The sequence below is a fragment of the Rutilus rutilus genome (assembly GCF_951802725.1).
Source record: "Rutilus rutilus genome assembly, chromosome: 8".
Classification (NCBI taxonomy): domain Eukaryota; kingdom Metazoa; phylum Chordata; class Actinopteri; order Cypriniformes; family Leuciscidae; genus Rutilus; species Rutilus rutilus.
The window spans coordinates 15,495,739-15,519,560 of NC_140222.1; the positions used below are offsets into that span (position 1 = coordinate 15,495,739).

General features: G+C 38.3%; 1 protein-coding gene across 4 annotated transcripts in view; it reads right to left on the reverse strand.

Annotated features, from left to right (window-relative positions):
- Window positions 1-2,691: 2,691 nt before the first annotated feature.
- LOC311295205 (cell adhesion molecule CEACAM3-like) overlaps window positions 2,692-23,822 on the reverse strand; it is a 53,011-nt gene continuing 31,880 nt past the window's right edge. For 2 of the 4 annotated variants that reach the window (XM_084416442.1, XM_084416443.1), the window contains 4 exons: window positions 17,325-17,444; window positions 17,153-17,181; window positions 4,102-7,620; window positions 2,692-3,058 (listed from right to left, as the gene is read on the reverse strand). In XM_084416442.1, the coding sequence (XP_084272568.1) occupies window positions 7,591-7,620; window positions 17,153-17,181; window positions 17,325-17,444 (179 nt within the window). In that variant the 3' untranslated portion in view covers window positions 2,692-3,058; window positions 4,102-7,590. Of the gene's footprint in view, window positions 3,059-4,101; window positions 7,621-13,595; window positions 15,466-17,152; window positions 17,182-17,324; window positions 17,445-23,822 lie in introns of those variants that run through there. The other 2 variants (XM_084416440.1, XM_084416441.1) reach the window with 1 other exon arrangement.

The following is a 23,822-nucleotide window of genomic DNA, read 5'->3' on the forward strand; positions in this document are numbered from 1 at the left end:
GGACTAGAGCGTAGATTTCGGTGCCAGCCAGCTTAACTTGAATGAATGGTGTAGGTGGGGTGGATGTATAGTGCATATTATCAGAGTGGACCATCGAGTGTGCTGGAGCTGACATTTGGTCCCCAATGACAGCTTCTACTCATTTCCCTGATGTGGCGAAGGAGGGGCAGTATCTCTTTTGACTGGAGAGAAATGTACATGGCGGGTAGGGGATGTATGAGAGTGCGGTGACTGTTTGTAACACGGAGCTGGTGATGGTGAGCGATGGGTGCGATAAGTAGAATGCCTGTAATGTGAGTTTGGTGAGGGTGAGCGAGTGGCGTGTGGTCTGTCATCATAGACCAAATGGGATCGGGGTTCTCTTGAGGGGGAGCGGCCTGGTCTAGGGTGTGTATAATTGTGTCTATGGGGGCTATGTTGATCGGGATGTGAATGATATGGGGTGTGTGACTCACAACACAGGGGAGGGGGAGAATAGCTGCGACGGCTCTGATGACGGGGGTCTTCATCAGATGTAGAGTGATCGTGAGAAGAACGGCGGCGGTGCGAGGAACTGTAGTCATCATAAGGTTGTTGTCGTCGCTCTCTCTGTAGGTGCTGTGACGGGCAGCGGCAGTCCTGACGATGATGGTGATGGTCATCCCACTCAGGCTGGCGAGTCCGTGGTGTTATGTTGTAGTCAACAGCTGCGCAGGCATGTGTAGTTTCTGTCATCTTGTGCTGAAGGTTGGCGATCTGTTGTGAGAGTACATCCAGGCGGTCGTCAGTCCGACGCTCGTGAGACTGGCGTAAAGTATGCAGGTCCATCCGGATGTCAGCGATGGCTGAGGACAGATCTGTGATGGGCGTTGGCATCGCTGTGGCAGATAAAGGCTGCTGATGCACAGTCACTGGCATGATAGCCGTTGGATTGGCTATGCTGATGGCCAACTGTGCACGTTCACATTGACTGGCTATTTTTAAAGCATTGTCCAAGGTCACTGCTCCATGCTCATGTATTTTCAATTGAAGTGCAGGATCTAAGCCAGTAATAAATCTACGAAAAATTTCACAATTTCGAGCCGTGACATCATACTGAGGGAAAGCTTCCATCACTAAACTGGTGAGCTCAGCTGCATAAACTTCGAGAGGCTCCTGAGGCTTGCGGGGACGAGCATTCAAATATGTTTGGAATGTGGCCAAAAATGTGGCACGTCCAAAAACAGCACCTAAACTGGCCTTAGTCAGATCATAGTCCGCTTTAACAGCAGGGGAAAGAGACTGCCAATATGCAAACGCAGGTCCTGAGAGCTTAGCAGGGAGAAGTTTAGCTTTATCTGGTGGTGTGGCAGAGACATTAAGAGCAACTTCAAATCTCTGAATCCAGGAGCTGAATGGTTCAGCGTTATCACCCGAAAAGGGAGCAGGAAGATCAATTCTGAAAGGCACATGTGAATTTGTACCAGCCATCACGTTATGTGGTTGCGGCTGCTCCACAATATCATGCTCACCATCAGACAATGTGTGTGTGCGAGCAACGGCGAGAGGAGAAAAAAAAAAAAAAAAAGATCTGAACTTGGAAAAATATAACACGTAAAATATTATGGGCAATATTAACGTGCCTGCAGGTTAATGTGGCTATTTTACGTCGTGCAGAGTCAAGTAGAAAATGTCCATACTGAAAACAGAAAGATAAAAATAGCCAACCAGCGCTGCCACCAGTGTAATACTCGGATTTGCGAGTCTCGATGAATCCGTGCTTACCGAGTATTATGCGTGGGTTCTTGGCTATTTTCTGTATCTGTCGTAGTCACTTGATAGAGGAGTCAGACCAAGACTTCTGTGCTCAGAACTCAGTGTTTAATTCAACATTTCTCTTAACTATGACTCTACATCGTTCCACCCGATTACATCGTCCCTTTCTCCGTCCATATCATCTCTCCTCTTCCTCTTTTACAACTCCTCCCTCTTTCGCGTGTTTCTTACGCTCGCGATATCTCGCGTACCATCTAACTTTATTTAAACCTTCCCATTTCCATTCTTACAAAACCATGGTTAATTTTCGTAAGGGTTCTGACGGAGGTTTTTCCACAAGTTTTTAGCTGCTTTATTTTCACTCTCAAAGCTTTAAATATTTTACCGGAACAGTCAGGGGAAACCATCATGCTGAGTTCAGAACTGCATGCTACTCGTACTACTTTTACTATCTTTCTATGACAGAAATAGTAAGAGTAGTATGTGGTTATGAATTGCTTTATGAGGCTTCAATTCCCCATCCCTACCTTACACTATAGCCTGGAAATCCAGACCCAAATCTGAAAGATTAAGGGTCTGGCATCGACTAATGAAATCGCCCAGCTCAAGGGGCGGCACCAAGCATGCATTTGAAAATCTCACTGCACTCAATTGGATAACACTACGACCAATCACAACAAGCCCCATATGCTAGCTACCAGTGGAGCTAACTGGTAGATTAGACTCTTGCCGTATCCGGTCGGCAAAACAGCAAAAACGGCCTTCTTGCAAAGGAAGGATTTGAGCACCGTCTTCTGTTCCTCTTTTAGATAGAAGGCCAAGTCTAACTCGTTCATTGTAGCGGCCAAAGCCGTTTCAAACAACTGGTGTTCATCCATAGCCATCTTGCAATGTTTACTAATGACTTTGATGTCACAGCGCTGTCGTCATCTGTTTAGCTCGCATACTCCCAGTTTTAGAGATAGAGTTGCTTTAATATGGGGTCACCTTCAAGGTGTAAAAGATATACAATTCTGTATTCTTTACTAGAGTGCCATCTAGTGTCCTAACCAGGAATTCACCTTCTCTTGGTTAGTCTTCACCCTCATCCACTATAAATACATCATACATGACATAAAAAAACTTTTTAAATAACAGTCGATTTGACTTAAAGTTATTTCTGATAAACTCAAAAATAATTGCAAACAAACATCAAGTTAATTTAAGAAAATAGATGTTATATAGGCTCAACTTTACAGTTTTTTTGTTTTGTTTTTTTATGTACAGCTTTTTGAATACGTTACTCCGGTAACAGATCTCATAAACCACATCAAGCAGGATAAACCTGAGAAAGAAAGAGAAAATTGAACAATTAGAAGTCTTTTCCCATTGTTCTGTCACAATGGGTTGCAGAAAACTAGTAGCAAACAAATACAGTATTTAATAATTAATCCAAACAATGAACACACAGGAGTTCACTGGAATTAGTTTAGCAAAACAACCTCCTAAAACGCAAACAACACTGAACAAAGAACTGAGGCTTAGGTCATGTCCACACTAATACGTTTCCGTTGGAAACAGATCTTTTTCTCTCCGTTTTGGCCTTCCGTCCACACTGAGATGGTGTTTTTGTCCTGTGATTACTGTTAATACTAAGCTTTTTGAAAAAGCATTCCCAAGGGGATCAATTTGAAAGTGTCATTATCACATTGCCTGGACTGTAAAAACCAAAGTTATTTTAAAACAATGACCCATGTTTAGTCATGTGACACATACTGAACCTTTGTTTATACCGGTGTTGTGCCTTTTATGTGCAATTCACTTTCTCACTGTTGCTAAAGATATGTTACTTTGCACACTCTTCATATCACAGTCCTGCAAATATGGTAGAAACTGTGCTCACAAATGCTTACCTATGGCAAAATAATGGTGACTAAGATCAACATGGACACATCAGTGAATGGTGAGATATTTTGCAAAATAAAATTAATCTATCAGAAGAATAGCATGAGAACTGTATGTTCCGTCTATATCATCTCAGTGAGCTTTTATGAGGTTTCACGCATGCGCAGTCAGGTGATTTTAGAGTTTATTACTTCAGTGTGAATGAGAAACTTTTGGAAAATATATGAAAAGGCTAGTGTGGACGGAGAGCGTTTTAAAATGAAAATGCTGTTTTAAAGTGTATATCCGGATTAATGTAGACATATCCTTAAACACACATTTAGTAATCAATGAAACAGCGAACCAAATTAACAACCAAGCCAAGGTAAATAACAATGGCAGGGAACATGGGGAAACAGGAACAGAACAAAACCAAACTAAAACACAAATGAACCAACAGACCTAAACATAACAGATTATGTTTAAAACTGGGGTCAAACTTACTTTTTTTTTCCATTATTTCCTGTTCATGTTCCTGGAATTTGGTGGTAGAGACTGGACTGAGAATGCAGATAATGCAGGTGTATGCGATCATTTCCATCACACAGTGACCATTTTTTAGAATGCTAACACATACAAAAAAAAAAAACACACACAAAAAAAAAATTACATGATGTAACAAGCACTTTGAACAAATATAACAGCCAAACATGCTTCATGAGCAGAACTGAAAGAAATAGAGATGGACAAAACAAACTATAATCTATAATGGACAAATAAAGTGAAGTTGTGAATCTTTACCTTGAACACCCCACAGGTCTCCAGAACTTGGCAGTAACAAAACTGATCAACATCTCAAATGCTTAAAGGCAGAATATTACAATTTACAAAATGCATGTGTAACCTTTGGTTAAAAATAAAAATACCCGACTACGCCACCTAGGCTCCTTCTCTACCCAGGAAAGTATAAAATACAAATAACCCAAAAAGAGAATTAAACCAAGAAGAATTACAACAAAAGGAAGGACCCTGCTGGTTCGGATTGCACTGAAGACAGAGACGTGACTTTCCAAAAATATACCAAATTTGTTTATTACAGGGGAAAAAAATCATTCACTTAAAAACATCAAAATAGGTCTCAAATACAGCTTACCAATTAATACAGACAGAAACAAGAGACCCCAATTTGACCACTTTAACAGAAGGGAAAAACACAGCAAATCAGTGAATCAACCAAACATAAAACAAGTGTCACACCAAATAAAGAGAATATCAACAAGAAAACAAATACACTCCCCCTTCTGTTAAGCCTCAATATCACAGTCCTAGCCACCAGCGGATATAACTGGCAAATGGATTTACCAAAAAAATTTAAATAAAATAACACCACTCAGTCACAGTAACATCATATTTCACTACTCAATTAAGACTACTGTTAATATTGTTTGCACTGCTTTAAATGGACCAGCTACCAGCATACAGGGAAGGACTGGGGCTAAAAAACAGCCCTGGACTTTCTCCCAAATAGGCCCATCGTCCGGCCATTCGCCGTGTGCGACAGACACTAGCCAGGATGTCCTGATACTATATGCCACAATACTGTAAACCTATCAGACAAGGTATTCACAGCAAGTAACATCTCAAAACAAATGATGATAATTGGGGTTGTGTTTATTAATGAAGCCTCAGCCTTCAAATAAAAACATAAAATGTACAATTCCATAAAATACAAATAATGAAATGTCACTGGCTACAGTAACCCCAAATTACACAAACTTGTAATTATAAAACATATAGTTACTATACCAGGGTCCAACCTTTTTGTGTGCGAGGGCTACCTCAAGGGATAAAATAATCTAGAGGGAATTTTTACTTGTTATACTCCAATATTTATTATACATAACATGGTGAAGCTTTTTTACTTTTCACCATCATATGGGAAATAATAAAATATCTTGATATTCTGGTTCAGACTTACAACTCACAAGCGTAAAAAATAAATAAAAAAAATTCCTGAAAAATTATGAAAGTATTTATTGATTTTTTTTGTTGATTTTCTATAAACCTATTGTATGCGTTATCAAAAACAGTAGCCCAAACATTTAGTATGAATATAATTAAAAAAAATAATAATTAAAAAAAAACTGCCATAACTTCTAAACAAAACATTACTGCATTAGGCTACATTTAATACATGAATATATTAATATAACAGCATTTTTAATATGAATACAGGCACATTTCTGCCAAAAAAGTTTGTTTTACTAAAGTTAATTCATAAGTTTTGGTGTGAAATGTCTTCTAACTGGTTTGTTCTCGGAACAATGTTTCGGCAGTTTTTTTTGCGTCAATATGTTGAGAATATCAGCGCTGTTTCATCTGGCTTTTTACAAGCTTAAATCACATAGTCATTTGTGGGTTTATAATAGAGATAGAGAATTCTGCGCTGAATTTAAATGCTTCTCAGTGGATCGCGCAGCTCTGTGTAAATAGCCTAATGTTGGCGTGATCGAGATCAGCCCACAGCTGCTTTGTCCGCGATCGCTGTTTTTTGGGCCGAGCTGATAATGCTCTGCGCTGCTCAGATCAAACAAGTTTTGTTCCGCTTTTTGAGCGTTTGCCATTTGATGTTTCTCATAGGCTACGCAACACAAATGACAGCGTATAATCAAAGAGAGTTGGGTAATTTTGTAGAGGCAAAAGTTCAAATTGAAAAGTTTAGTTGAAAAGGTCGCAAAATTATACAATTTATTCGAAGTCTGGAACCCCGACGGCAAGTTGGGGCTATTTATAGAATGTGTTTAGCGGGCAACTCACAGGCACCACGTTGGAGAGCCACTGCTATTCAAATATAATGTAAGCTAATTTAAAAGTGCAGCCTTATAAAACTAACTTTCTGTCAGTAGCTATAGGCCGACTCTTCTTCCTTAGTTGTTGTTTTTTACAGGTAGCATATACGTGATCATATATAGTGCCCCTGCTGTTGGCTGTTCATATTGCTTTATTAGACTTTTTTTTTTTTTTTTTTTTGCCGACGGCCCTCGGTTGGACGGCCGTTCTGGACTTTTCCAGAACGCACAGATTGTCAATCCGTCCCTGCCAGCATATCAGTTTACTATAACTTAATAGCCCATCGAACATAGGCTACGTCAGTATTTCAACACCTTTCTTACGAGCAGCTCGTTAAAGAGCTCGATCGTCAGCGGTTCAAAACCGCAATATCCGCTGCCGTCAGTTGTACTAGGACCATGAAACAGTGACAAAATAAATCTATATAAAAAAAACAGCAGCTAGCGCTCTTGGGCCGCACCTGCAATAAAAACACTAATAGTAAATACATTGATTAATTTCCCCCCTCCCAAAATAAGGCACCAATTATAACACTTCTTACCTCGTAGGGGAATTTAAGATAGTAACCTTTATATTCCCTGCGCTCGTCACTTCACGCCCACGCATTCCTGATGGCAAACATAGACTATATTTAGACCATGATCTGCGATTGAGAAGGGAACATACGGAAAACAACTCACCAGAGAGGCAAAGCAACTAGAAATGGGTAGCCGGTTACTTCACACCGCACAGAGAAGAATAACAATCAACCGACAGGGTTTTTATCACGCCACTAGACACAGACTCATGATTGCACCGCACAGGTGTACTCAATATCAACTGCGGCTCAACGCCAGTGGGCGTGTCTAGTCATTTGCAATATACAACCATTACAAGTTCCCCAATTCCAATGAGCAAAACCCAAAGCATGAGTGTTTCATTTCTCAAGGATTCCTGTTTAAAAGGCCCCGTTTACACCTGCTATTAAGATGTGTTGTTCATTCGGATCACAAGTGGACAACATTAAATACAGGTGTAAAACGTTCTGAACTTGTCCACTTCCAACCACTTCCAAAAGGTATTTGAAAACACATTTGACCGGATTGCTACCGTTACAAACTGGAGAACCTATTATCAGCAGGGATCAATGGCATCTCTTTCTGATTAGGGAATTGAGACTTCCAAACGATAACTCTGAAAAAACAACAACACACATTTACAGAAGGTTAAAACAAATGTTTTTACCTCTGATGAGTGATTTCTGAATGCAGAAATACATGCTGAACACTTAGATAGTTTACTCAAATATGAAAATTCTGTCATCATTTACTCACCCTCAAGTTGTTCCAACCCGGTATGAATTTCTTTCTTCTGTTGAACACAAAAGATATTTGAAGAGCGTTGGTAACCAGACAGCAGCCACTGACTTCCATAGTAGGAAAAAAATACAGTGGAAGTCAATGGCTACAGTCAATTGTGTGATTACCAACATTCTCTAATATATTCTTTTGCTCAAAAGAAGAAATTCACACAGGTTTGGAACAACTTGAGTGTGAGTAATTTTAATATTTGGGTTAACTATCCCTTAAAGCCTCGTTCAGACTGTCAGTCCAAATCAGATTTTTGTCCATATGAGATTGAACTCTGATCATATTTAATAAGTGTGAAAGGCAAAACAACAACAACAAAAAATCACATGAAATATGATTTCTACAAATCCATTTCGGGCTACATGGGCAACGTTCACACTGTGGTTTGCAATAGAGATGTTGACGTATTTACATGACAATGTATCCATTGTGCTGGACTACTGTGTCTTCTGAGGCAGCAGCAGAAAGTTTCCAAAAATAGCGTCTGATGTTTACATTTTATGTATTGTGAGAAAGTCACATAAACCACGCGAAATCTATTAGAGCAGTCAGACTGAAACGGATTTCCAGAAATATGATTTGAATGGGATTCAATTAGAGCTGTAGCGGTGCGTCGATGGCGTCGACGTCATATTTTTTGCGTCGACGCTTCTTTATTTATTATCTATTTATTTTTTTGCACCATTCCCGGAGGTACAGCTCGCCACCAGGGGGGAAGGAATTCGACCGGAAGTTGAAGTCGGCCGCGTGCCGCCATCTTGTAGCAGAACTTCACCTGCAGTTAGCATCCCATTGACTCCCATTCATTTTGGCGTCACTTTGACAGCGAATAACTTTACATCTGAGGCGTTGAAGACTCCATTTGTCCATTATTTATTTCTAAAGAAACACGACAATGTATAAGGCTCCATTACCTTGTAGCTTATGTTATGGCCCCGTAGAAGCAGTTTTTGTAAAAATAGGCTAACGATTGCGTCATAACCACGCGACTCTCTGTCGCACAGAAGAGAGATTACCGTATGGACAGGAGGAGAAGCTCGCGGGCAATCGGGGGGACGTGGAGGCAAAATGACAATATAATTAATCAGAATACCTAGCAAAAGTTGCTCCTGCTCCTAGCTCATGGACAGCTCCTACTCACACTCTCCGTCTCTGCAAGATTCGGAAGGGAATGATTCCGATTTCTCTTGGCACAGCTACTAGAAGACAGACGGGATGCTCACGTGGTCGCTTTGCACGGTTTGAGTCTGCGCGTCAGGAAAGGAAGTGCTAAGAAATCGCTAAAAATGGGCTTCACTTGTCTCAATTGAGTTCCAATGGGGTCGCTGTGTCCATTTCTTTTACTGTCTATGCTCGCCACACACACACCGCCCGCCGTGTTATTCTGCCATGTTTTCTCCCTTTCTTTCCAAACCGCGACAAACGCCAGTCTCCTTTCTCTGCAGAATGCCACAAATCCGCTCAACCAATCACAGCGCACCATTCCACGCATTGTAAACAGTAACGGTGGCGCTCTGACACCCGGCATCCTAGTTTTTCTTATCTACTTTGCACTTTTTGATCAACAAACAAACAAAAAAAATAATACATTGATGAACCTGTGGTGGATTCTGCCGTAGGGAAGAAACGTAAGCCATCGAAATCTAATCATTTACGTGAGGAGATTAAGAAGATGAGGCACGCGGGAGGAAGAGAAATGCCGACTGATGCTTGTTCTCACACGACAGCGTCAAACTTCTGTCGAATGCTGACACGTTAACCCCAGGGGATCTTTTAAAAAACTTTCAATTCTTGTACTCAAAGTCAACGAAAACCGAGCAGGACCTAAGCCATTTTACAGCTGATCGCCGTCAAAAAAGAAGGTCGCCGTCGTTCAGAAGGTATTTCTAGCGATGGCTGATTGAATGTAGCCTATGTTTAGTCCAGATTAGTATTGACCGAGTTCAGAGGCTGTCATATGTGGATCAACTTACTTTGTTGTGTATTTTCAACAGTTTCAATGTGAAAAATAACTTTTATATTGATTCAATGGAATTGCATGAAAAAAAAAAAAAGGATTTATCACATTTATACTATATTATTCAGAAGTAAACATTGTAGCTGACAGTGTGTTTATGTCAGAATGTTTATTTTTAAACCACAACCTTCTAAGTGCTTCTTTTACCAATATATTTAACATATCTTTTGCATTTCTCATCCAAACAACGTCAAACTTGGCACTGCACTTACTCGTGCCCAGACAGCTGTCGAGTTTGAAATCCATCGGAGTAACGGCTCGACAGAGATATGCGAATAACAGACAGGATAAATAATTCCAATTAGTCGTTAGATTAGTCGACTAATCGATAAAATAATCGCCCGACTAATCGTTTAATTAATAATCGTTTACCCCAGCCCTAGATTCAATACAATTTGAATGGGATTTCATGTGATTTTTGTGTGTGTGTTGTTTATCGGATTTTAATCGGATGTGCACAAAAATCAGATTTGGACTGACAGTCTGAAATAATCCGTGTATCATTCGTTCAGTCGTTTTTTTATTTAATATTGAAAGTAGAAAAACGAGAAAACACTTCCTTTTTCGATTTTCATTTTTTCCAAAAAAACGAAAAACAAGAATTCAGCTTGATTTTTCGTTTTTCGTTCTGAGGTAGAAAAATGTATAAACAGCTGGAATATTCGAATTTTACACGTGGGCGGGAATGAAACGCCCCTTTCCTTTGATTTGTCAGCCGAAGATCAAACTGTCCCGTCATCAGTTCTTCCTCAGTTCTGCACTGCAGAATAAAAGTCCTCGCGTTGTGATTCCTAACACGTTTTTTGCAACTACATTTCATCTTTTTTTCCCATCAAATAACCAGACTAACATGGCTCGACACAAGCCGTACTGGGAAAAACACTAGACAGGGCTTTCTTCTGTGTAGATATAAATTCACCTACGCTTTGCATCAGCTGGGTAGGCCTATGCCTAAATGACGGCTGTTAGCCTACATGGTCGCCCTCGCCCAGTAATTTTTTTTTTTAAATAATAAATGAAGATATAAATCAATATAATTAGTTGTAAATGTAATATTTTTAACACTAATACAAAAAGAAAAGAATAATGCATTGACAATATAATATTTCTATATTAACGTAAACGCATGACATTCAGACTGAGTATCTAACAACCGGAGAACAGAGAACAACAGAAATATTAAAATACACACTCTTCTGAGTTTTATGATGTAGGCCTTGTGTTTTATTAAAATGTATTAATTTATATCTCAAAGATGTGCGCTTGTATCGCAGCGCACCGGGTCATGTTGAGAGGGAAACAAACGCATTTTATTATTAGCCTATTCAGAAATAGTGTAAAAGATCTGTAAATAAAATGCAACATTAACATTATAAACACTATTAATAACATATAGGCTATGTCTATGCGTATTTGACTTTCCCTTACTGTAGCCTACGTCAAATCCTTAAATGAATGGTAGGCCTATTCAGAAAACAACAAGAATGAAAAATAAGTAGCCACGTATAATAAAAATATAGTCTAATAGCTTATAAAAATAGCCTATTTTGTCCTTTATTATAAACAACATTTAGCCAATTTTAAACGCCAAGCCTAAACGAATTTATTTGAATCGAAACTGAAACTACCGACGTTGGTTTCGCGCATCTCTCATTCGGTCCAAAGTTTCCATATTTGCAATGTAACATTTGGATGCTAACTAGTAATGTAAAGAAGGCTTTATACTTAAGTCGAGTCCCAATTCACGTAGGCTAAATCAGCATCTTCACAGCAAGGGAAATGAGTTTGGAATAACAGCAAGTAGCCTACTGTGCGGCACAGCCTTTATATTGTACAACAGACCAATTCAATTAAGCAGAATAACTTTTTATATGTTTGGTTGACTGTGTTTTATTTTAATAATGAACAGGCTGCGATGTTAGCCATGCCAGAAGTGAACTGATAATAGCCTAGAGATGCTGTGTGAGCGAGCGATGCGCCGGCGCCATCACTTGGATTTGTTGCTCAGCAGGGGAAATAATAATATTCTGTCGTTTAATACTCTGTCATTCGAAACAGTAACATTTATATTTTTATTTGTGTACATTCAAAATGACTACAAAATGTCATGCCTTTGGAAAATAAAGAAAACAATATGATGCGCTGCTTTAGCGCGTCTCAGTCTCCTTGAACATCTTTCTGGCGCACACCAAAAATGAACCAAAATAGAGTGAATAGCCTTCTGACGCACCTACTTTTCAAAGTCAACATTTAGATTATTTGAAGTAAAATGCATTATATAGTCACTTAAGAATAAAACACAGTGTGGTTCATGATAAAAAAAAACGTGACTTTACAATTCGGAAATAGCAAACCCCTGGCACTTGAGAACTCCTGGTCTACACAGAAGAAAGCCCTGTCTAGTGTTTTTCCCAGTACGGGTTGTGTCGAGCCATGTTAGTCTGGTTATTTGATGAAAAAAAAAAGATGAAATGTAGTTGCAATAAACGCGTTAAGAATCACAACGCGAGGACTCTTATTCTGCAGTGCAGAACTGAGGAAGAACTGATGACGGGACAGTTTGATCTTCGGCTGACAAATCAAATGAAAGGGGCGTTTCATTCCCACCCACGTGTAAAATTCGAATATTCCAGCTGTTTATACATTTTTCTACATCAGAACGAAAAACGAAAACTCAAGCTGAATTCTTGTTTTTCGTTGTTTTGGAAAAAATGAAAATCGAAAAAGGAAGTGTTTTCTCATTTTTCTACTTTCAATATTAAATAAAAAAACGACTGAACGAATGATACACGGATTTGAAATCCTATCCAAATTACATTTCTGAAAATCTGTTTCAGTCTGACTGCTCTGATCGGATTTCGCGTGGTTTATGTCACTTTCGCACACCACATAAAGCGTAAACATGTCAGACGTTGTTTTAGAAAACATGCTGGAAGTCACTGCTGAAACAAAGTTTTTGAAATAAAAAGCCTGTTGAATTGCACTACTTGGGAAAAAAAATAGGCATTGCATTGCATGCTTGCATTTTAATGCATTTAGTATTTTTTTATGCATTTATATATTTATATATATATATATATATATATATATATATATATATACTGTATATAGAAACATTCCAGAAGAAATACACAGAAAGTCATGATATAGCCTACAGGTGGTAACTTGTTCAGTTCATCACTTAGAATAGCCTACAGCACTAGAATAGGCTTATTCAGGGAAGTGCAGGAAATGGTTAAGTATTGTTTTAGGTATAACATCTGTAGGCCTATTTAGTGCCTACAAAGTAAAGTATATTCAGCTGATCTTGTCTAAATGTAATATTAGAACTATTATACATATGTTTTTAATAAACCTTTCCACTTGAACATTTATGATGTTTATTTGTTAAAGATTATGATAATTTAGTAATTTTATTAAGATTGAGTAAGTGTTGAGATCTCTAAGTTCTTGAAACAAAAAATCATGCTTGATTAGATTTACTTTTTATTACTTTATTTGTTTGGTATTATGTATACAAAAATAATGCATGTTTAATCTATACAGTTTTCCTGAATTGCTAAAATACATTTCTTGGAACCATCACCCACTTTCTCAAAACCTTAAACACAAAACCAAATCTTCAAACTACATTCAGAGAACATCTGACGCTTGTCAAAATAAAGAATTTTATCTGTGCTCAAAATCAAACAATGCTTTCAGATCATACACACAGCTCAATGTCATAAACACTACAGAGCATTCATTAGATCATTCAGTCCAAATATATAAATCTAATATGAAAACCTTCTGGATCAAAAAGTAAAAAAAATAAATAATAGACTACATTTATTTTGAGTGTTTTTTATGGACTGTGGGAACATTGTACATTGCATGGGCAATAAAATGAACAATAAAAACTAGTTAAAATGATTATACTGGTCAAGACTATCGAATGTCTGTAGCCTATATAGGCAGTATTTCTGCTTTTTGAAAGTAAAACACATAGCCCCACAAGCACAGGATTCAGGAAAGTTGTTTTTGGGGTACAATATTTATTGCCTATCATGTCCATTTATAGTCTTTACACATCAGCTTGTATACTTGTATGGTTAAAAAGCTGCAAATTTCAAGACGCCGACGTCACGTCAGGTCGTCACGTGGGTCACCCGTTTGAAAGTTCAAGACGTTCGGATAGACATTCAATCGGTCGGTCGGTCGGTCGGTCGTTCGGATGTTTGATTTAGGCACGGAGTACGCGCCATATGACACACTATACGAGATGAAACGATCGAATCTTGCGTCCCGACACCGTTGTCGTTTACGAATCCCCACGACACCCTACGTCAAACGGATCGTGCCAAAATCGGGCTAAAATCGTGTAATCTGAACCAGGCATTATGTTTATTTTTCCTTGTGTCTTTATAGCCTAATATCTGTGTATGCTTGAGTTTCAGATCATTGCTGATTTGCTAACAGTGCTGCCGCCTGACAGCGGTAATTGAATGATCAGCTGGCGCCTGGCGGTCCTTTTAAAAACTTTTTTTTATTTTTTTATTTTATTTTTTTATTAAAGATTCATCAAACATACAACAAGGCACATTGTAATCATATTCAGTCAATCTTATAACATGAATTGAACATGGAGTACCAAACATAGATACATTTTCCAAAAACAAAACAACAAAACAAAAATAAAAATAAATAAATAAATAAATAAAGGGAAAAGAGACCAAGAGACTCAGCAGTAGACACTAAGGAATGAGTTTGCATAAGTATTCATGAAAATTTTGGGCTTTTTTTTTTTTTTTTTTTTTACAACATTCCAGGGATTGTTTATACAGAATTATATCATTTAGAAAGGCATTAAAGACAGGGGATGTTTTAAGAAATTATTCACTCCAAACTCAGTTGTTCTGTTCTCCATTTGAAGACCAAATTTAACATATTCATATGTTAAAATTGGGATATTTTGTGTATCGTACATGATCCAGTACTGGAAAGCATCCCAGAAGGTCTGGGTTACATTAAAAGAGAAGAAGAGATGTTCTGCGGTTTCAATGTCAGAATTACAGAAAGTACAAACATTCACATCCATATTAAATCTTTGATGCAAGAAGTTGTTACATGGATAAATCTCATTCATCACTTTGAAGTGAACTTCTTTTACCTTCGGTGAAATAGGAAAAGAAAGGTAACTGGTTCTTATCTTCACTAAACAATTGCTGGTAAATTTCTGGAAGATACAGTATGTTTTCTCTTGAATGGTGAAGGGTAGCAGATCGAAGTGAGAACATTTCTAAAAAATGTATTATTACATTTATTTTTATCTAAGAAATTATATGCATCTATGATTAACGTGGGCTCTCGAGGAATAACCACAGAGTATGTTAACATGCCTTTTACTAAAGTGATCAGAGCTTGTGGGATTGCCTGAATTACAGTTTTAAATTGCCTCTCAGTGCACATCAAACTGTATTTCCGGGTGAAAACATCATATGTTAAGAAGTTACCACATTTATCTAATAAATGAAAAATCGACCAGACACCCTTTTCCATCCATTCACTGTAGAAAAAAGATTTTCCCTTAATTAATATACTTATGTTATTCCATATTGGGACCGGGTGAGGAGTAAAGTTATGTTTGTATATGAGTTTCCAGTATTGGAGAACCTGTTGATGGAAAGTTGAAAGCTTAATCGGTAGTTTGGAAATGTTGAAGTCATATCTTAACAAGAAATGTATGCCACCAAACATTTTGAAGATTTTGAAGAGGAAATCAAACCAAAAATGATCACATTTTATAATAAAATTTTGTAACCATTTTAATTTGATGGTACCATTCATTGGGTCAAAGTCAATGGCATTTAACCCCCCTTCTTTGGCAGGTTTCACTGTATCGCTTTTATTTACATAATGATATTTATTTTTCCATATAAAATTGAAATTATCTTGATTGATCTTCTAAATTAATTTGTCGGGTATATCCAATGAGTAGGCTGGGAAGGTAAGTCTTGACAAGCTATGCGTTTTAGTAAGTAAAATGCGTCCAAAAACAGATAAGTCTCTTTGAAGCCAACTGTTAAGAATAGTTCTATTTTTCTGAATGATATTTTCTATGTTGGATGTTTCTCTAACCTTTTTATCTTTAGAAATTATAATACCCAAGTATCTGACTTCATTTTTAATTGGGATATTATACATATTAATCATGTCATGGTCCTGAATAGTTAAAATTTTACATTTTTCCATATTCAGGAGCCAGGAGATGAGGAGGGATATTGAGAAGCACCCAGAGGGGACTGTTGCGGCTTCGGGTCGGTCGCAATGGCTCAGACTTCCTGCCAGCTGCCAGATCAAAATATTATTTTCGTGTTTCCTTTGCTTGCGCTTTTTTTTTATTTCGAATGTGGTAATGTAGGAGAGACCTGCCCCTTTTGTTTGGAACTAATTTATCCTATGTTTTTGAGGAGAGTAGTTAGCTTTATTGTAGTTCTTTTTCTTTTCTTTGTGTTAGGTTATTTACGTTGTTGTTTAATTTCGTTAGATTGGGCTTTGTTTGTTATTTTAGGCCTTGGGTCTCTCTGACGATAATACAACTTTATTGATTTATTTCTCTATTCATTTTTGTTAAAATGAATTCTACTTTATTGTTATATCATTTTCGTTTGGGCCGTGAGTCCTTCTAACGAATCCCAATTCGTTATTGTTATTTACTTTTGTGATTCACAATAAATTCATATTATTATTTATTTAACTGGACCCTTTACTATCCCACTTTACTATGAGGCCACGGAGAGAGGATTTGTGAATGGAGGTGAAGGGACGTAATTGACGCTAGTAGGGCACATTTTCTAAAACCCGCGGAGACGACGGGCATGGAATAAAGCCGCACATTCCAGCCCCTCCTAGGGTTCTGCCACTGCCTTAGAAGATGCTGTTGCCCAGCCCGGCAGATACACATATAGACAGTATTTAGGCTACCACTGACAATATGTAGCGGCTGCGCTGGACTACTGCGTCTGTATCTGAATTGCAACCATTCCATGTTGCAGTTGTTGTTTTTGCTGCATGCCTACCAATGCAATGTCATTGCCATAGAAACCAGTGCAGTTATTCCCAAAAAAAAAAAAAAAAAAAAAAAAAAACCGCGCCACAGGACACTCAAATTGGATCTGACCAGTTACAATACTGGACAGTCAATAATTTAAATCATATTCCAATCGGAAAATAATCGGATTTGAACTGACAGTGTGAACACTTGTGAGAATTGCAGTTCTCACAAATCAGTATCGGTTGTAAAATCTGTTTTTTTTTTTGTTTTTTTGTTTTTTGCAGACAGATTCAGTGCACATCTTACCTCATCAGGATTGTTCTGCCTCGTGACGTCTGTATAAACAACAACAACAAACGAGATTAACTCAAATTACTTTAGTTAATTTGAATAAAAATACACATATTTTTAAAGATTTTTTTTGGTTCAATAAATCTCATACTTCCATCCTGTCAAATCAGCTGTATAAAATACTTGCCATCTTGTCCTGCTTGTGTAGATTTCCAGTGGCGATAGTAAATCACAGCAGCAGCTGCAGCCACGACCAGCAGAACAACAGCACATATTCCTGCTACAGCTCCTGAAGACACACCTGAATCTGGAACAGATAAACACACACAGTCATTATTACCAGAGCTTGACTACAAATCAACTTTAACAATATGCTTTTGACTGATAATAGGCTTGTTTGAGATGCGCCTTGCCTCGCCTGAAATGTACGCGAGAGTAGGCGGCTGCAGTGAGGGGAGGAGTGAAAAAAGCGCAGGCAAGACGGACAGTTCTCTCTTCTCGTAGTGGATCTGACACCTGTGAGATCAAAGATGGATATCGCGGGATTCACCGGATTCACGCTCGTGCACAGTGTTGCTAATAAACTGGATGGAATTTAAGTTATGTTGCTTTTATATGAAAATAAATATAATGAACAAGACACCCAATAGCCTACTTATTTAATTCCATTCCAAATACATGTTTATCAATCTTTTTTTCTTTAATACAGACATGTGTTGTTTTTTTCTTTTTCTTTTCTTTTCTTTTTTATAAAAATTACATTGCATAACCCATAGAGATCGCACTGTTAGATAGTTTGGGAATATTCACACATAACGTATACACATAAAACATGATATCAGAGTTTTAAAATCAAACATTTTAAAAGAGAACAATACATCACGGTTGTTTAAACCAATGAACATTAAGCTGTGTCGTCAGCAAGTCGTTTCCCATCGTGCTTTTGATCAGCGCAGTCGGTGGAGAGCAACTGCGCTCGACTGCAGAATCCGACATGTGCGCCTTGCGCTCGCGAGAGATTTTTGACATACGTCAGCATGACATCAGAGCAAGGCGGACCGCACTCGGACACATTTCTAACCGGCATGCATCTCGCGCTGATCACCGCCGATCGATTCTGCGCAGATTTTGCTCATCTCAAACAAGCCTATTTATACTCGTCTAATTTGGTCATCAGTGTGATGGTAATTCATTTTATAAATGGAGCCATCTGGTGATTTTTTTTTTTTTTTTTTAAGAAACAGTGTGTTGTGGATGAGCAGATCATTAATTTCATTTGGTTCTGAATGAATGAATCATGGCTCTTGAATCTGAACACAAAGGCACATTCATTCTTAAAATCCAAGCTTTGGCCTCTGAATTCCCATATACAAGTCACACGTCGTCTCCAGCTAGTCTGCAACAAATGCTCTCTCTCGACATTTATGGCACCTTAGGAGAGTCCCCAGAGACACGTGCATGAGCCTCAAGGAATTCCAAACCCCCTTTCTCTCAGCCAGAAAGATAACGAAACTTTCTATGTGACTTTACACACACACACACACACACACACACACACACACACACACACACACACACACACACACACACACACACACACACACACACACACACACACACACACACACACACACACACACAGACACACACGGCAAGGCAAGGCAAGGCATGGCAAGTTTATTTATATAGCACATTTAATACACAATGGCAATTCAAAGTGCTTTACATAGAAGAAATTAAAATAATAAAAAGAAATTAAAGCTGCAAGCAGCGATGAAAGGGCCCTCGCACCCGTGCCATCAACACTCGGTGGCTTTAGGAAGACAGAGCATGGTTGGGCAATGTACATTTAAGGAGGTATATATAGTAAGAGTATGTCAAAGTCAGTTACAAAATGTTTTGTATAATGGTGATAATATTATGCTTCATGACTCAGCTAAGTGTTGCTAGCATGTTTAGTATGTTTCTAGCATGCTTAGTACACAATAATTATGTGGTTAGTACTGCATTACTGTGTTAACCATGTCAGTTTCTGTTGCCATTAGGTGCCGTTATGACTATAATTGAATATGAGCATGGATGTGTGTTCAGGACAGAACTCTTATCAAACATGTGAAGTTTGGTGCAAATTGGACATTGCCTTCTTGAGTAACAACAAAGTCATGTTTCATTGAATTAGCATTCTTTAGCACTTAGCTAAGCATTGTTAGCATGTTTTAACATGTTTCTAACATGTTTAGAACTCAATGGCATTTTTAACATGTTGCTAGAACGGCATCAACGTGTTAAACATGTCACTTCCTGTTGCCAGTAGGTGGCGCTATTACTATAACTGAACATTCTCATGTAGATGTGTTCAGGCCATGACTCTTATCAAAAGTGTGAAGTTTGGGTCAGATTGGACATTGGACACAAATTCCTATTTAATTGCAATAATAGCATGCTTTAGCACTTAGCTAAGAGTTTGCTAGCATGTTTCTAGTATGTTGTTAGCATGTTTAACACTTGCTGGCACTTTTTTTATATGTTATTAGGAGTCCATAACAGTGTTAAACATGTCACTTCCTGTTGACAGCAGGTGGCGCTATGACTATAACTAAATATGACCATGGACATGTGTTCAAGAGATAACTCTTATCAAACGTGTGAAGTTTGGGGTAGATTGTACATTGCCTTCTTGAGTAACAACAAAGTCCTGTTTCATTGAATTAGCATGCTTTCGCACTTAGCTAAGTATTGCTAGCATGTTTTAATATGTTTCTAGCATGTTTAGAACTCAATGGGATTTATAACATGTTGCTAGAACAACATCAACGTGTTAAACATGTCACTTCCTGTTGCCAGTAGGTGGCGCTATTACTATAACTGAATTTGAGCATAGACATGTGTTCAGGCCATGATTCTTATCAAACGTGTGAAGTTTGGGGCAGATAGGACATTCCATGCCTGAGTTACAGCAAGTTCCTATTTAATTGCAGTAATAGCATGCTTTAGCACTTAGCTAAGTGTTTGCTAGCATGTTTCTAGTATGTTGCTAACCTGTTTAACACTTACTGGCTCTTTTTTATATGTTATTAGGAGACCACAACAGTGTTAAACATGTCACTTCCTGTTGACAGCAGGTGGCGCTATTACTATAACTGAATATTCTCATGTAGATGTGTTCAGGCCATGACTCTTATCAAACGTGTGAAGTTTGGGGCAGATTGGACATTCCATGCCTGTGTTACAGCAAATTCCTATTTAATTGCAGCAATAGCATGCTTTAGCACTTAGCTAAGTGTTTGCTAGCATGTTTTAGCATGTTTCTAGTATGTTGTTAGCATGTTTAGCACTTGTTGGCACTTTTTTCATATGTTTTTATATGTCCACAACAGTGTTTAACATGTCACTTCCTGTTGCCGGCAGGTGGCACTATGACTGTAACTGAATATGAGCATGGTCATGTGTTCAGGACAGAACGTTTATTAAAAGTGTGAAGTTTGTCGCAGATTGGACATTCCATGCCTGAGTTACAGCAAATTCCTATTTAATTGCAATAATAGCATGCTTTAGCACTTAGCTAAGAGTTTGCTAGCATGTTTTAGCATGCTTCTAGTATGTTGTTAGCATGTTTAGCACTTGCTGGCACTTTTTTATATGTTATTAGGAGTCCATAACAGTGTTAAACATGTCACTTTCTGTTGCCAGCAGGTGGCGCTATGACTATAACTGAATATGAGCATGGTCATGTGTTCAGGACAGAACGCTTATCGAATTAACGCTTAACGCTTAAAGAATAACTGCCCAAAATCTGAGAGGAAGTTCAAAATAGCTGACTTCCTGTTTTGTTTAGGGCTATGCTCCAAGATACTTTTTTGTAGGTATTGGGTCATTACATGTATGTACCAAATTTCATACCTGTACGTGAAACGTAGAGCCGGGGCAAAATGTAGGGGCAATTATTAAGCCATTTTGCCCCACCCAATTTTGAAAACCACGTCACACGTAAATTTTCACCACTTCTGAAGCGTGTGCAAAGTTTCATGATTTTTCAAGCACATTTTGTATTTGCCACACTTCCTGCTACCAGCAGGTGGCGCTATTGCTATAACCATAATGAGCATGGTCATGTGTACAGGACAGGACTCTTATCAAACATGTGAAGTTTGGGGCAGATTGGAAATTGTATGCCTGAGTTACTGCAGGCTGTCTGTGGTTGCCTAGCAACATCGGAACTGCAAGCAACATTAATATTGAACTTATCTGATCATGCATATATCACCAAAAGGCCGAAATTGGGTGAACATTTGTCAGGCCGCCGAGGGCACACCCTTCGACGAAAACTCTAGATCTTCGCAATTTAACGTCGCAAAGGCCTTAAGATTACACTCACCAAATTTGAAGAGGATCAGATCAAATCTGTAGGAGGAGTTCGTTAAAGTACAACATCAGGAAATTTTGAAAAATGCCCAAAATCCAGGAGGAAGTTCAAAATAGCTCACTTCCTGTTGTGTTTAGGGCTATGCTCCAAGAGACTTTTTTGTAGGTATTGGGTCATTACATGTATGTACCAAATTTCATACCTGGACGTGAAACGTAGAGCCGGGGCAAAATGTGGGGGCAATAAATTACCGAATTTGCCCCACCCAATTTTGAAAACCATATCACACGTAAATTTTCACCACTTCTGAAGCGTGTGCAAAGTTTCATGAGTTTTCGAGCATGTTTAGACCCTCTAAAAAGCGATTCACTTTGGAGAAGAAGAAGAATAATAATAAACGGAGCAAAAACAATAGGGTCCTCTCACCATCGGTGCTCGGGCCCTAATAAGAATAATTAAAACAGTTCAGAAAAATAAAATAAAATACAGTACTTTTAAAAATAAAAAAAGAATATTATTATAGATCTTTCCTTCAAAGGATTCCCTTAAGACTTAAATCTTTCCTTCTTTTAACCTTCAGTCTTCTTACAACTTCCATCTATCAACTTTCCTTTAACTTTCTTTTCTCCCTCATTTACTCACACGTTCTTTTCACTTTCTTTAGCACTGCGTTCACATTCTTTCTCAGACGAAAACTTTAATATCATCATTTAAATACTGTTCTACTTTCAAACCCACATTAATACACGTCACTTTCACATTATCACTTTCTTTTACACCTTCTGAGTGGGCATTTACAGTTACGGGCTAAATGCCCTGCTGACATAGGAGAAATTAAAATAATTAAAAGAAATAAGAATAATTAAAACAGTTTAGAAAAATAAAATAAAATACAGTACAATACAAACAGTCGGACGAACAGCGGCACAGTGCTCATTCAGTAAATGCACAGCTAAACAGAAGTGTTTTGAGTCTGGATTTGAATGTGACCACTGTAGGAGCACATCTGATCTCTTCTGGAAGCTGGTTCCAGCTGTGGCTGGCATAATAGCTAAAAGCAGACTCGCCAAGCTTAGAGTGACCATTGGTATTTCTAGCTGATATGATCCTAATGATCTGAGTGATCTGTTGGGTTTATATTCAGTGAGCATATCTGCAATGTATTGAGGTCCTAGGCCATTGAATGATTTATATACCAGTAATAATACTTTAAAATCAATCCTAAATCTAACTGGGAGCCAGTGTAAAGACCTGAGGACTGGTGTGATATGTTCATATTTTCTGGTTCTGCTCAGAATCCTAGCGGCAGCGTTCTGTATGAGCTGCAACTGTCTTATGGTCTTTTTGGGAAGGCCAGTGAGGAGTCCATTACAATAATCCACCCTGCTGGTGATGAAAGCATGCACAAGTTTCTCTAAGTCTTGTCTGGAAACAAAGCATCTAATTCTTGCAATATTTTTCAGATGATAGTATGCTGATTTAGTTATTGCTTTGACATGACTACTGAAACTAAGGTCTGACTCTAGTGTCACACCAAGATTCCTGACTTGATGTTTAGTTGTTTGACCCCTAGAGTGAAGGTATGCGTTCACCTTGAGAACTTCATCTTTGTTTCCAAACGCAATAACTTCCGTTTTGTCTTTGTTTAATTGAAGAAAGTTTTGACACATTCAACTGTTGACTTCGTCAATGCATCGGCACAAGGAGTCAATGGGGCTGTAATCATTAGGCGATAGGGCTAAGTACAGCTGTGTGTCGTCTGCATAGCTGTGGTAAGCAATTTGGTTATTTCTCATTATTTGGCTCATTGGGAGCATATAGAGGTTGAACAGGAGTGGCGCAAGAATTGAGCCTTGAGGTACTCCGCATGTCATGAATGTCCACTCAGACTTATGGTCTCCTATACTAACATAATAACCTCTCCCATCTAAGTATGACCTGAACCATTTTAGGACTATCCCAGAAAGCCCCACCCAGTTTTCCAGCCTGTCCAGAAGTATGTTATGATCGACAGTGTCAAATGCAGCACTGAGGTCGAGTAGTACCAGCACTGATCATTTTCCTGAATCAGTATTTAAGCGAATATCGTTTATTATCTTTATGAGTGCTGTCTCTGTGCTGTGGTGCGGTCGGAAACCAGATTGAAAATTGTCAAAGTATCCATTCGAGCTTAAGAATTTGTTCAGATGGGGCGCCACTGAGCGATGACGGAGTAAGACGCGTCTTTAAGAGCTCCCTTAGCCAAATCCGCTAAAAATACTTTCAAGGGCCAACAACTATGTAAATTCTATGCTTTCAGAGCGCATTTACTTTTAAAACAAT